This window comes from Opisthorchis viverrini, assembly GCF_000715545.1.
Source record: "Opisthorchis viverrini unplaced genomic scaffold opera_v5_141, whole genome shotgun sequence".
NCBI lineage: Eukaryota > Metazoa > Platyhelminthes > Trematoda > Opisthorchiida > Opisthorchiidae > Opisthorchis > Opisthorchis viverrini.
The window spans coordinates 859,206-873,531 of record NW_008751798.1 but is presented as its reverse complement, the minus strand read 5'-3'; the positions used below and the strand labels follow the sequence as shown (position 1 = coordinate 873,531).

At 44.7% G+C, this 14,326-nt stretch overlaps 2 protein-coding genes across 2 annotated transcripts in view; both read right to left on the bottom strand.

Annotated features, from left to right (window-relative positions):
* Nucleotides 1-10,278, bottom strand: part of T265_06682 (hypothetical protein) — a gene marked incomplete at both ends in the record, with an annotated part of 31,486 nt that extends 21,208 nt beyond the window's left edge. Inside the window, 4 exons of the mRNA XM_009172007.1 lie at nt 1,098-1,173; nt 3,780-4,043; nt 8,998-9,395; nt 10,242-10,278. Of these exons, the coding sequence (XP_009170271.1) occupies nt 1,098-1,173; nt 3,780-4,043; nt 8,998-9,395; nt 10,242-10,278 (775 nt within the window). The remainder of the gene's footprint in view (nt 1-1,097; nt 1,174-3,779; nt 4,044-8,997; nt 9,396-10,241) is intronic.
* Nucleotides 10,279-12,334: 2,056 nt separating this feature from the next.
* The window catches only part of T265_06680 (hypothetical protein), a gene marked incomplete at both ends in the record, with an annotated part of 9,199 nt that continues 7,207 nt past the window's right edge, over nt 12,335-14,326 (bottom strand). Inside the window, one exon of the mRNA XM_009172005.1 lies at nt 12,335-12,719. Within this exon, the coding sequence (XP_009170269.1) occupies nt 12,335-12,719 (385 nt within the window). The remainder of the gene's footprint in view (nt 12,720-14,326) is intronic.

Below are 14,326 nucleotides of genomic sequence, written 5' to 3'. Positions count from 1 at the left end.
GAATGACTCTCCGTCTGGTGGTAACAAAAAAGACGTGTTTTGTCAGGAAGGTCAGATTCCTGAAAGCAACCACTGAATGCTCGGAATTTACTGGGACCCTCAGCTCCACTAGATGCTGACCAGACAGACAAAACCCTCTCAATATGCAGCGTGTCACAGCCTTGTATCAAAGCCAGACAGTGTGAGTCGGCATTGGACCAAGTTCATACAGTATCCCTCTAATAAAATAGCTTGAGGCCGTTGTATTTTCACACTCACGGTTTCGCACTCGCTTGTTTGGAATAAAGCTGTTGTGTTCCCTTAGGTGAGTCTTTTTTCCAGCACTAGGTACTGGAGCGGGGCCAGCAGTCAGACAGTACACATTGGTGAATCAGCAGATATAACACGTTTAGATGTGGGAACACCAGCTTAAGATTGCCGAGCTGGATAGGTTCACTTATCCAAGAATCAGTGTTTCCACTTTTATCGGATCATTTGCTATTGAGCTCACGGGGCCATAACTCGATCATCATCCACAATTTCCGATCTGACTCAAGGTGTACACCCAGCGTGACGGTATCCACATCATGGAAACACTATGATCTGTATTTGACTTCCATCAGGTGCGGTAAACCTTACCTGACATGGCAACAAAACGATCCCTTTCGACCGTCTCGGGTCTATGCAGAACTGGCTCTCCTGGCGGCCTTTGGAGCCTCTAACAGCTTCTTCGTTCGAGTTTCATTCAACGAATGCACTGGAACTGAATTGGCCTTCCTCCAGAACCAATCAGTGATTGACACTTTTAGTTTATTGGTAATGTGAGGAGATTTCGCCCTGTTAGTGAAGCCAACTTATGCCGAAGAGCCGAGAAGCACTGTACAGCTGGAGCTGGATGTTGCAAACGTGTGGAAGCAAGCAAGACATCTGACAACAACCAGAAGTTCTCCATACAAAGTAGAATAAAAGCAGGATTCAAACTAGTCACTATATGCTAGATAATGTAACCGTCAGGTTCCACTGACAGGATAATGGTTTCGGTGGATTATGATTGCCATCCACACGGAAGAATAATTTAGGTTGGATGGGACATGAGACATCTGACTAAATTAACTCACTTGTTTTTTGAGCCAAGCCGCCGTTTATGATGCGAGCGATTAGAATGGAACGCTTTTCTACACGAACGGTGGCGCCCTGTGATAAAAGAACAGTGACAGGCTGTGATAACATGAAAAAAGAACGAGACAAACAATTCCGAGGCAGCCGACTCAGACATCAATAAACGACCCAGGTCTGGGGAGTTCCGAATGTCGTCTGTGTCTGAACACCGGCGACATGTCTAGGTGTGCAAGTCCTCAAAATACACTGGCTCAAATGAAATCATGAACAAGCCATCAGAAGCGTCGCCTTACCTGCTGTATACGGCAGGGCTGGTAAGTCAAAAACATGATACTGCTGACGCCTTCCTTCTTCTGCATATTCCTCCTCGCCTACACCATCCCAATATGAGTAATGTTTCTGCAGGTCCAAGCATTGAACATGGCCGCTTTGTTTGCAATGCACCGCACTTATCTGAAATTTCTGCGCATCCGATTTCACCAACAGCCCTAAATACTGTTAAATTAAATCTAAATTCATCGAAAGTCGATCTACTTATCTGCCTTTGTTGTTGGAAGCATGCGGGGACAAGATATTGCATCTCCTCGTACGCTAGATTTCTTCCACATCGATTTACACTGTCTATCATAAACAAGAATCTAAGACGCAGGTGCTGCAGTTGAATTAATTGTCCTGTTGTTCTCCATCTACTTCTGGCTGCGCACCCCTGGTGATACAAAGGCTGCTGTAGCTATATAGGCCATAGGCGGAATCGTCTCCAAGTAATCGAATACCAACTGGTAATCGCCAACGAGCAGCTAATTTGGCACTGTCTATGAACGAATCTCAAAGGGAAGGACTGTCGTCCCCTACTTATTGTGGTTAGTCGATATCCTGGTTCCCTGTTCAGAAATGGTGTTGGCAATTGTTTAATCAGTTGGGACGGGCCTTTCCACTCCGTTGTCAGTCTAGAGATTGTCCGAAAAATAGATCCTTTAGCATACACTTCGGCCAGAGTCTCTTACTATATGGGACTAGTTCGCTCATTTCGGGGAAGTTCTTCGCTCTGAAAACCACTTTGCGCGCCCCCGCACTGCCGATCCGATGTTCCTAACAAACCCGAACAATGCTCCGGGCGTCATACGTGCCGAGTGCTGGCAAAACCTAACCCACTCTTTCTGATTCGAAATGTTACCTCGTCGCCAGTCAATCCACCAGAAATCATACTGCTTGGATAAATGAATGTATCTACCATACCGAATGGCTGATCTGGAAGAATGTGGTTTGGGTTTGATCACACTTTGCACTTTACAGGTGTAAAACACATGACCGATTGTGCGGCAGGTTATCAAGGAGAGGAATGTCTTCCGAGTGACATGTGTGTGTGAACGAACGCCTCGGAAGCATTTCGACCCTGGAGCTATAGGAAGCACGTAGACAAGTTTAAAGCAGCAATGGCAAAGCTGGGGGGAAATGAGGGCAGAGAATGGGTTTGCCTTACACCACCAGACCACATGATCTATGATGAAGATGTACCGTATACGTGTATGCACCTATGGAAGTCGGTGTAGAGTCCCACCATGTGAGACACGAATTCAGATATGATACCGGATGCACGTTGACAGATGAAGTCAGTGCATGCATCACCAAAGCACGAGTACTATATGCCAAATCGCGTCATTTTCGGCTTTTTGAAGAAATATGACCATGATTAGGAAATAGTGACGTGAAAGTAGTAATATTTTACGGTGCTAAAGCTTGGGTTTTTAAGTCTGAAGGTCTCAAACGTCCTCAGATGTTTGACGACCGACTTCTCTAGTGTAGCCGGTGTTTACTAGTTGCAACATGTGCGTGATGAGATGGTCCACAAGAGAGCATCCAATTAATTTGAACAGCAAATACCGCTAATCAGCTAAGGATGGTGGGCACATGTAAAACCACTGTCTATCCATAAAAGCGTTGTTTTCCGATCTAATTCATCGTTGGCGAAAAGTCCGCACAGGACAAGTCAGGATGTGACGAGCTAAATGAAACCATCTACCGTGGATTTTTCGCGCTTTCCTGAGTAACTCTGCCTGCGCCTGATTGTAGACTCTTCGTGATATGGCACGTCGGGGATCCTAACAGCGTGCCTGCTGTCAATTTTCAGCCGGACTGCTAGTATGTCGTTGTATGCCGGCCTTATGTCGGAATTAGTTCCGCTAATTGCTTGTTGGTCCAACACAATGGCTAGATGTGTTTGCTTCAGTTGTTTTGAAAGGCGTAGGCGGCGGGACCTTCTCCGTTTTCTCTAGGGACGCGGGGCTCCTCGTAATTAACAGGCCCTCAGTTGTCCCCTTCCTTCCAATCGTGTACTAGGGCCTGCTTATTTCATGGTTGTGTGGCAGTGAGGCACCGATTTCCACCATTGGAATATTACTGTCGATGTCGATGACGATGTATGTGTAGCGGGCTGCATGAGACGCTTCGATTACACCATTCAGTCGAATAGATTATAACACAAAATTGAATGGTACACCGTTGAGGCAAACGCAAAGTCCATATGTGATATCAACGCAAAAAATAATCCGATCGCGCGCAGTTAATGCGGTTTTGTTCCACTAGCTACCGTTCACCCTATGCGATCTGACAGCAGTCGATTCCGAAGGTTACTCATACGAAGAAAGATTGGTGGAACGAATTAGGCTGCAAAAAAAACTCACCAGGAACTCATTGTCTCCCTTTTGAAACACAACATACTTGAGACGCACTCCTTGCTCGGAGTACGAATCACGTCCATTCTCATCGTAGGCCAATGTTGCGTAACAACCCGGTAGCACACTCGGTTCGACGTCAGGGCCTACTGGAAACGAATCGTCTGCAGAATCTCCACCCTCGGAGACTGCTTCGTGTTCCACATCTTCAGTTTTCTTTTGTGCTTCAAACAACCATGTATTGGCTAGGCCATCCATTGCCAAAAACAAACTCTGCATTTGGGGGACAAGAAAAAGTACACAGTAGACATTCTAGACAGTGAAGGAAACGATCAGGCAAAAGGATCCGTCGCTGTTTACTATTCAGCTGAAAGTGAGTCGGCAGTATCAACACAAACGTTTACGTTATTGTATAACGATGATGAATGAAAGCTAACAGTCGTCTTCAGTGCCCCGTCACTGCTAAGCTAGCTTTTATCCCGTGTCGACCATACGGCAGCTGAGGTAGTGATGTTGGGTTTAACGTTAGTGGCTAGGCCATTGTGAGGCGGCTCGGCTAAGAATCAGTACCAGACGCGCCGTAATACATCAAAGCACCGATCAACCATAAAGGGCGTTTTAGTAGAACGCTTCCCCCCCCCCCTTGTTACGAGAATTTCAGAAAGGTGTTTCTTGGCCTGGAATATCAAAGGTTCAGATGGGATGCAGGCTAGAGATTCGTAAACGTCAATCAATCAGCAGATGTACTTGGATGTTCCGAGTACAACATACTAGCCCACAGCAGATTTGTTACCCACCAACTGCCTATTCTTATCTGTTACTGACAGCAGATATGTAGTTAGGATGCGTGTGTTGACACTGTACTGTAACCTACTCAAGGCTTATCAGTGCAATTTCTTACAAGTAAAAGGGCAGAGTGGTGGGATAATATGTGGTTGTACTTTGCGTTCATGTAACAATTGTTTGATGTCCTTTCTTTGAAATCCCCCAAGGTTGCACACGCCGCATATGCATGACACGCGAAAGTGCTTGCAGGCCCACACACACATCACAACACTCTGTTTATGGTCGAGACATGTTAATCCACAGAATGGGACCACGGACACGACGATTGGCCTTCAAATGATGAGGTACATAGATCGGACAAACAAGTGACCGACTGGATGTTAGCTGGCAAATCTATCATAGATAGTATCAAGACCGTTCACACCGGTGTATGCCAACGTCTTTCGTGCCAACGATCAACTGTATTTGAATCCTACTGTATGTGCTTGGCCGCGGATGTGGTCTCCACGATTGTGAGCTTACGCCTCGTGAAGTCCATTTGAACTAGTTCCAGCAGGTTCCAAAATGTGAGAAAACATACGCTGATCATTCTCGGGGGTTATGAAACGGTAGTAAACCTTGTGCTATTCGATAAAATACAAACGGGTTTAAGCATCATATTCAACTGTAAGTGTCATAAAGGGAGTAGTGGACCAAGTTGCCATAGCATTCCTGTCGCAGCTATATAAACTGCATTAACGCGGTAGCCTTCCTGTTGGATAATTGAGGTTTCTCTTGAGGTACACTCCTTATCACGAAGTAGCTCTGTTGCGTTGTCTAACCGTTTTATCTAACCGTTTTAGCGCATGGTTAGGAGTCTTATGTAACTTACGGATGAAAGTGAAGAAACAAAGCAAATTGTAGATCCAAAATAACATTTACTGCGGGCACTCATCGTCGTATTTTCTGTCGTCAACCAAGAACAGGTTGTCAAAAGTTTCCTACTGACTGACCATTTAAAGAATGTACAAAACTATTGTGTTTATTACCCCTGAAATCTGTCTAAAGACTGAGAACGTGATCACTTCCATTCATCACCCGTAAGTGATTTAGACTAATTTCTTCAGGATGGACACAAAGTAATGCACAGTGCGAATTAGGATGAGAAAAATTGCATGACTGGAGCAGTAGCATTCTTAAAAACTCATCTACAAACTGATTTGGTATTTGAGAGACAAATCACATGAATGTCTGATTTATGGAGATCAAGTGAAGACACTGTGTGGAGGGTACCTCATGTTTCGGCCTGAATGAAATTCAAGACAGTGAAGTAATTTTACTGATCCAATAATGAAAACCGTTGAGCAACCCACTACTGGTTCTGCATTGTTTCGGAGGTACGCCTATCTGATGAGCCAAAAGGGTGCAACCAACACTGGTCGAACAAAGAGTTTCCAACAAGTATTGTTGTAGCATTCTTATTCCTTCCCATCGTACCCTCTTTGGGTAATACGTGGTGCACCAAGCCGAAAGCCATCACAAGAGTTATTCAGCTGTAACACTTTTTCAGTGCCAAGCTATCTTGCCATCCGAATGAAGCACGTGGTCTGAAATACTGTTGGATTTCCTAAACCTAGACAGCAGCAGTCGAGATACAGAGGTTAAGCTCCAACCACAGACATCCCGGTCAGTAATTTTCGTACCTTAACTACTGACCTATCTCGAGGTCTCCGGCTATCTCTCGAAGCTGGCATTAACGTCGAGCTGCCAGTCAACTAAGCATCTAGTTGTATACCACGAAATTGGACGTGAGAACGCCTTGGCCCCCAGACAATCTACGATGTGACACTGGAAACCAAACTGGTTAGCCATCTTTACCGAGCTGGAAGCGGACAGCTCCGGTACGTGATATTCAGGAGCCGGCTTACCATCCAGTAGGAATCAGCCTCAATAAGTGAACTAAAGTGGGGAGTGTATTGATTATCTTCACTGAGATAGTCACGGCACGACTGGTTGAAAGCCCGCTATCCCCAACTATCCCCGATCTTCTCGTTCATCAGAAATAATGAGAGCAGCCGAAGATAAAAAGGTGTCTACTCTCATGATGTCACTCTACACCGACTTCCATAGGTGCGTGCGGGTATACGGTACGCTTTCTCCATAAGTCACCACATCAAGTGGCGTGAGGTGGATCAGTTCTCCGTCAACACCGCCTTTTCTGATGATACTTTCAACTTCACTGCACGATTGCTACGACTCCGGGGTCGAAATAGCTCCTGATCCCCTCAAGGACACGAAATGTGTTGAAGATGTTTCTTCCGTTATTTCAGATCCTCTAGCTATAGGAGCTATTTTGAATAAACGGAGTAATCCTGCCACACAGATTGTCATGCGTTTTCCATCTGTAAAGTGCAAAGTACCACTAATACGAGTTGGCGAGATCAAATCCGAATTACATCCTTTCAGATAAGCCATTCGGCGTGGTAGATACATCCATTTATCCAAGCAGTATAAATCCTGGCGGAGTGCCTAAAGGCAAGGTCAGATATTGAATCAGAAAGAGTAGGGTAGTTTTTTTTTACCAATTTTTCGACACTTGGGACGCCCGTGTGACGTCAGCTTGTCGAGTACATTATACATTGATGAAGTGCGACCCATGCTGTTTTGTGGACCACTCGGGTGGTATCTGTACATACAGACTGCATGTAAAGCATTCAGGGATGACGGTCTGTGTTTCTGAAGCATTGTTCGGGTATGTTAGAAACACCGGATCGGCAAAGCCGGGGCATATGGAGTAATTTCAGTTTCAGAAGGGATAACATGGTGGCATGTAACTGGATACAATGGTTGGGCGAAATACTTCGCATGTTACAGGGTGGTACACCTAGCGAGGAGTCCTCTTTTCCCATGCATATGAGGACTAGAGACGACAGAATGGTGCAAGACAATCGCCCAGGTCGAAGGTACGATAGCACTAACCAATGAACCACCACAGGTTGGCAACTGTCATTTCTTCAGATGGATACTCCAAGTGTGACACTGACAAGCACACCTGAAATCGGATGACAACGGAGCTCGTGCACGAAACTAATCGCTCAGAGTGGGTGGCTGTCGGATTACTCACTTTGCCAGGCAACCAAACTGTTTTTTCGCAAACTGACTGGTTAGGAAACTGCCTCTAACGCATGGATCGCCCTAGCTTAATTCCTCCATTTACCGGTGAGCCCAGAAAGCTCCGAGATATCTCAGTGGTCAAGGTAACAGCTTACGGACCAGAAGGTTAATAGTGAGTGATTCGAACCCAACCTCAGCATCTCGACTGCTCCTGTCTACGCTTAGACAACCCGATAGCATCCCAGCCCTCGTGCATCCTTCCGTTGGCGTGTCAGCTAGGCACCGAAATCGTGCTACAGCTGGACGATTTTCTATTGTTCATATTTTTTGCATGAAGCTAAATAGCTTTCCGAGCACGGATTATAGTAGAATAACTGAAGTGTTCTGGCAAATGACTAAACTTTGCCCATTAATTGAATTCAACGGGAATAAAACAGTTCAGTCAGAACCAAAGCACCTGCAAGCTGACAGAAAAAGGCTTGGGAATATACACGACAGAGAGAGAATTCCACAGGTATCACCATTCACGTGAACCTAAATGGGTGGAACGGTTTTGAGTTGGCCGGTATCGATGACGGTAAAATCCGGAATATTTTCGGAGGGCTATCGAAGGAACAGGATATCTAACGCTGCCAGAGACTATCCAGGCCACCGTCCCAAGTCCACAACACTTATTCTCTATGATTTATGCTAAATCACATAATGGCAAAGTAATCGTCTGGTTCGCGTTGTCTAATAACCATTCATTTCAGGTCGGATGCATTTTTACCAAGAAATATGCATCCCAAGTGGCGTGCCGGGTTTTTTCAAAGACTTACGAGAGGAACCTACTTTGATACAAAGGTTGTGGCCCGAGGTGAGTGCTGAAATTCGATGGAGACACCAAAGAATCAACTAAAAGCAGTCTCTTCCGAGAACGGTCCCTCCGGAGTGGGGCACAATGACAGAAAAACTGTTATTTCATGAGTAGATTCAAATAAAAAACCTTCGGATCAAGAGTACGCTCCCAAACTTCAGAAAATATTGTTTGCTTAAAAGAATACACCTAAATAGCAGATAAAACAATATCAAAGTAGTCCATTTTCCTGACAAGGGAAACAAACGAACTTGGAATAATAACAATAATCGTTCAGCTGTAGCACCCTTTCGGCGCCTAGCTGTCATGCCACACGAAGAAGGCACGAGGGCTGGGATACTGCCAGGTCGCCCAAGCCTAGACAGGGGAAGCCGAGAGGCAGAGGTCGGATTCGAACAGCAGACCTTCCGGTTAGGTAAATTTGCGCACTAACCACTTGGTTCATCTCGCCCCTGACACATGAACTTGGAAACCTAACAATGGTTCACTTACCCGGAATCGTGGTTTCCCCAGAATGCTGTGGAGGTGTGACAAATGATTGACAGTGTAGGCATCTAAAGGGACGGGTCGCTGAAGAACTTCCAACAGCTGGGTTTGGACGGCCTCTAGCACGTCGTAAGACATTCCAGGGAGGACAGGCCAACGGTAGCGTGGCTCAGGGTCCAAGGCCTGCTTGCACGTCTCGTATGCGCTTGCCACACGGTCATGCATGAGAAAACCTTTGGCCAACAAAGGATCCGACAACACACCGAGAAGCCATTCCCACTGATCCGCATCCGTTGCTTGCCCAGTGCCTTCAGCACTTCCAACTGCCTGGACTTTGGTTTGCAGATAGCGAATGAGTTCGGCCAGTTCTGTTGGAAAGAAAGGGTGAAGATGTGCGTACGGAGCTCAGCGAATGTTTTGGGTTAAAAATACTGAAAGATGGATAAGACTAAACTGAAGTGTTTTTAGGGGACACGCTAAACCTGAGGGAACGCATTAAAATATATTAGTTTTGCTACGTCGTATGATATTATACTACTTAATAAAATGAGTCATCCTATTAAACTACACTCCATTATATAGTATGTATATATATGCGGTACATAGTATAGTACATAAATAGTATATTTAGTATATATATAGTATATATATAGTATACAGTATATATAGTATATAAAATATATTATGAGATATCGTTCTACTGTATAGTGTGTGGAATCCGATCCGGATTCGCTTGTCAACTGGTTGACTGAACGCCTGCACATAGTTATGGTAACACAAAAGGTTTGCTACTGCGGGTGAGCCAGTGAAACCTATATAAACCTGGAAGGATGAAATCAACAGGCAACCTCGCAGAAATCCGTTGGCAGATATAAACTGGCCTAAGCCTGACGCCATTACAATGAGTACGAGCTCAACATCAAACAATGAGGCGTCTGTGTCATCCAGCAACTCCCTCACGTTCCAGTTTAATACCACACTTTCCCCCGCGCAATACCATCTGCAGGGGGCTGCCGAGGACGGACGAATTGAGTTTTCATGGATAAAGGGAAGATACGAGTACACTGAGGGAATAGTTTCATCTGTTGTGAACTGAAGCAAACATATATCAGCTTACTGTTCGACGCTTCGCGACTGATACAACAAGAGGGCTAATCTGTTCCACAAGTCCAATTTCGTTCATGCAGATCCACCCACAAGTTGACCTGGCTCACAAGTTTATTGATGTTAGCATGTTTGTCGCGACTTACTTACGTACGGCAACTGATCGGCGCCGGACTTGTTCATGCTCTTAAAGTTAAACTAAACCGAGTTGAAATATACCTCCACATCGTACCTTCGGTCCTCATCGGCCTCGCAGACAATCCTCCAGCTGCTCACGAGCAGCTAATGGGATGTGGTCCGATGCGTTCCAGATTCCATGACCTGTTATAAATTAAAACACTAGGATTCGGTACAGTTTTCCCCTGAATTACTTCAGTATGATGGATCCGGTCTGAACTATGAATGCACATAGGCGTCTGAGGATGTTGCAGGTGAAATCCGTCGAATATTCAGATAAGACGGCAGTACACCGTGCATGTCTCACTACCGTAGAAGATGGTTAACGTAAGTATAATGCAACTTGTGTGCGATCGTAGATGCCGACTGCCACAGACATGTTTATGCAACCTTCTAAATGAGACGCTAGCCTCTGATATTCACCAGTCGTGGACCTTTGCGCGACCGAAATAGCAAAAATCTGAGCAGCGCGCTCAGATTAATTTCTATGTTCTGCAAATTTTTGTGTCCCCTTCCACGAATAGGTTGATACAACTCAACCCATGTAATAACACGTTTCCATACTGATATACGCAGTTATACAAATTTATATATATACACTATATGATACACATGTATATATACAAATATGCATGCTGTGTATACATGTAGTTACACTTAAACCAAAAGAGGATTCGGTACTATCAAATGATGTCGTCGGACGCCGCATATCCGCCACAGAATGTGCCAGTAGAGTACAATCGTTAGCAAGTAACGACGCACCAACCCTCAAGTTGCGTGACATTCGTTGGGCTGGGAAGCGTTTTGACTAGAATAGGCTACAATCCAGACAATGAGGAATAGCCACGCAATCTCCAAACTTACTAAGACTCTGTGTATACTGCAGCCAGATGCAGGCCGAATGAATCTTGCTCCTAAGTCAATGTTGATATCCTGCGAGACTTTTATTCATCCACAACAATTCCATTCATAATGCTTCAAACGTTAGAAGATCGTCCATATTGCTCTTCTACTTACGTTGCGGTATTTGAATCGGCTGGCCCCATTCAACGATAGATGGCCAGTGTGAACAAGTAAGTCTTCCCAAATAAGACATTTTGAGTGAGTGAGCATTGGACCGTTCCAGGCGTCTTGAAGTTGTGCGCGCTGGGTTTTAGGTCCATGGAACTCTTCATGGAGGTGCTGCCTGAGTACGACGGGAGCTCTTCACTGCGTTGCGCCCACCATCCATTCCTGGGCTTAAGCAGGCGTTTCATGAGGCCCCTTTTCGTAATTCGAGCGGGGGAGCTGATGAGGTCGATGGGCATGCTACTGAAACACGTACCCTTCTGCTCAACTGTGAAAGAAATCAGTATCGCTTTTGTAAAACCCACCATTAGACGCTGATTTCTTGATCTCAATTATCTACAGCGCAGCTCCATGCTTATTCTCACTACGGTCAACCGCTTGAACACCGTCTTCCTCAATGTTGACCCGACAGTTTCATGGACATCACGTCACGAATACCGAATCACTAAATTTTCAGACATTCAGCCTCATAGAATTCCTTTCTGTACCACGATGGTGTAGTTTTCTCAGGGTGATGAGTACCGCTCGTACCAAGGAATGGTGCGCGCTGCATCCACCGCCAAGTATCAGTTTGGCGTGAATGCCTTCGAAGTCTCATTGTCGGACAGTGATATAGTCTATAAGATGTGTTTTCCTACTGCTCGAGTGAGTCCAAGTAGCTACTGAGACGACCGTGTTAGTAATGATCACCAAGGCCACACGCAGAAAGAAGCCGAGAACTTTCGTTTATTGATCCGATCACGGGGGTTCCTGGTACATTCTTCCATGTTCGCGAATCTTGACTAATTGAAACATTAAGATCCTCTGATTGTAACAGATGATTACCAGTGGCCATGGATAGGATGACGTTCCATTACAGTAAAAAAAACCCACCATTTTCCCCTTCAGAACGAGATACTGTGGGTTCATAGGTTCACAAATATAGCTGAACGCCGTCTTTTGAGGTGAATTCGAATTGATGTAATTCTTGTACTGACACAGTTTAGCTTGATGGTTATTCTTGCAAAAACGTTTTCGGACACTGCAAAATGCAAACACGAGTCCCATCAACTGTGCTTTGTCCGGCTTCAGTTTCGAGTTTTTCATGCTTCACCAGTCTTGTCACGTTCCACGCCGCAATGTCCACACACCAACGTTCCAGTCTCTTGGCAACTAGTGTTATTTGCCGTTCATGACTATCACTGTCCACTCTATCCAGTGTGGTTCTGATGTTCCAAGGTTCAAGCTCAAGTTCTCCAGTGATGGTCCTCCGTTTAATCACGTCTGTGGAAGCCGGTTCGTCTTCGGATGTTCCGCATAGAGATTTGGAAAGGTTTGAAGAAATCCACCAAAACCTACAAGCGTCTCGGTCCGGCCAGGTAGGTTTTTCCTGAGGGGCCCTGTAATGAGTCTAAGTACCGAAGGCCTGGCCAACTTGTTTCTGGGAGGCTGGAAGAGTCCAAGGGCGCGAAAAGTAAAACGCGTTTGCCGCGTACAGCAAATGCGTTTTAAGGCACACTGGGGTTTTGGTTTTGGGAAATACTTCGACCGTACTAGTTAATCCATCCGCAGATACGGCTAACCTTTGATGATTGGAATGCGCAATTTTAGCGGCGGTCTTTTTTTGACCTGGGAGAAAAGGCGGCATCACTGCAGTACAAGCACGGATGTCGTCCCAGAAGGAAAACCTTACCGTCCCCGCACTTCTGCCACAGCGGACAATAGGAAGTTTTCTCCAGATCACCCCATAATATGACTGGTCACACCATGATGGTCCGTTGGTTGCTTGTCGCTGGCCTGTAACAAGGCTAAGGTCGTAGAAACGGATACCCCGGTCAATATATGCCCAAGCAAGCCGTACGATAACCACAAGGTTGATGTTTTAGGTCCAGCAAATCACGTATTATAATATCAGTAAGCTTGTGAAGCTGGTTCTGCACCTACATGAGCGAAATCGAGCTTGTGAGACAACATTGCTTCCACGCTTCTTGTCTGTCTACGACAAACCACATGGTTCGCCTAAACAGCCCCAGGCAGATATGACTGTATGGTACTGTGCCGAAGAAGTGTGGTGATGGTGAAGGAATTGACGGATGATACCAGCATCTTATTGTTAGGTGCGGCGCTAGTGTACATTGTAATGCCGTCAGGCTTAGGTCCATTGATGTCTACCAACGGACCTCTGTGAGTTCACCTGTCGGTTTTATTCCTTCGGACTTAAACACGTTTCATTAGCTCAGCCGCAGTAGCACGTACGGCTCCGCGCGAACCATTTGTGTTACCATAAATATGCGTAGGCGTCCAGTGGACTAGCCGTTGTTAACAGCCATGTCCGCATCGGACGCCAGTCAACCATATGATAATAGAATGCCGGTATTTTCTATCAGCTTGATATTTCCTTGACATATAAGCTCCGAGAGAACGTGCCACCATAAGCAGAACGATCGAACGCCAGCCATTTTCACCTACACCTACAAAGAAATGTGCTTGCTGTTTTGTTACAAGGTATCGGAATGAAAGCCAAAGATTCATTAGAGATACTGAAGAGGACCTATTGAAGATATGTGGTGGATAGTCTTTCCACGACACATGAACCGAAAGGTACGCAAGTTACGAGCTAACAAGTGTACACGGGGAAAGGAAAACCAGTTCTAATAATCCTGAGTTGCTTCCAAAGACACTGAATTCTAAGAAATAACAGAAATAGCCAGGATCAGCCTCTTTCGAGTCTAATAATAATAATAATAATAATAATAATAATAATAATAATAATAATAATAATAATAATAATAATAATAATAATAATAATAATAATAATAATAATAATAATAATAATAATAATAATAATAATAATAATAATAATAATAATAATAATAATAATAATAATAATAATAATAATAATAATAATAATAATAATAATAATAATAATAATAATAATAATAATAATAATAATAATAATAATAATAATAATAATAATCGTTCAGCTGTAGCACCCTTTCGGTGCCTA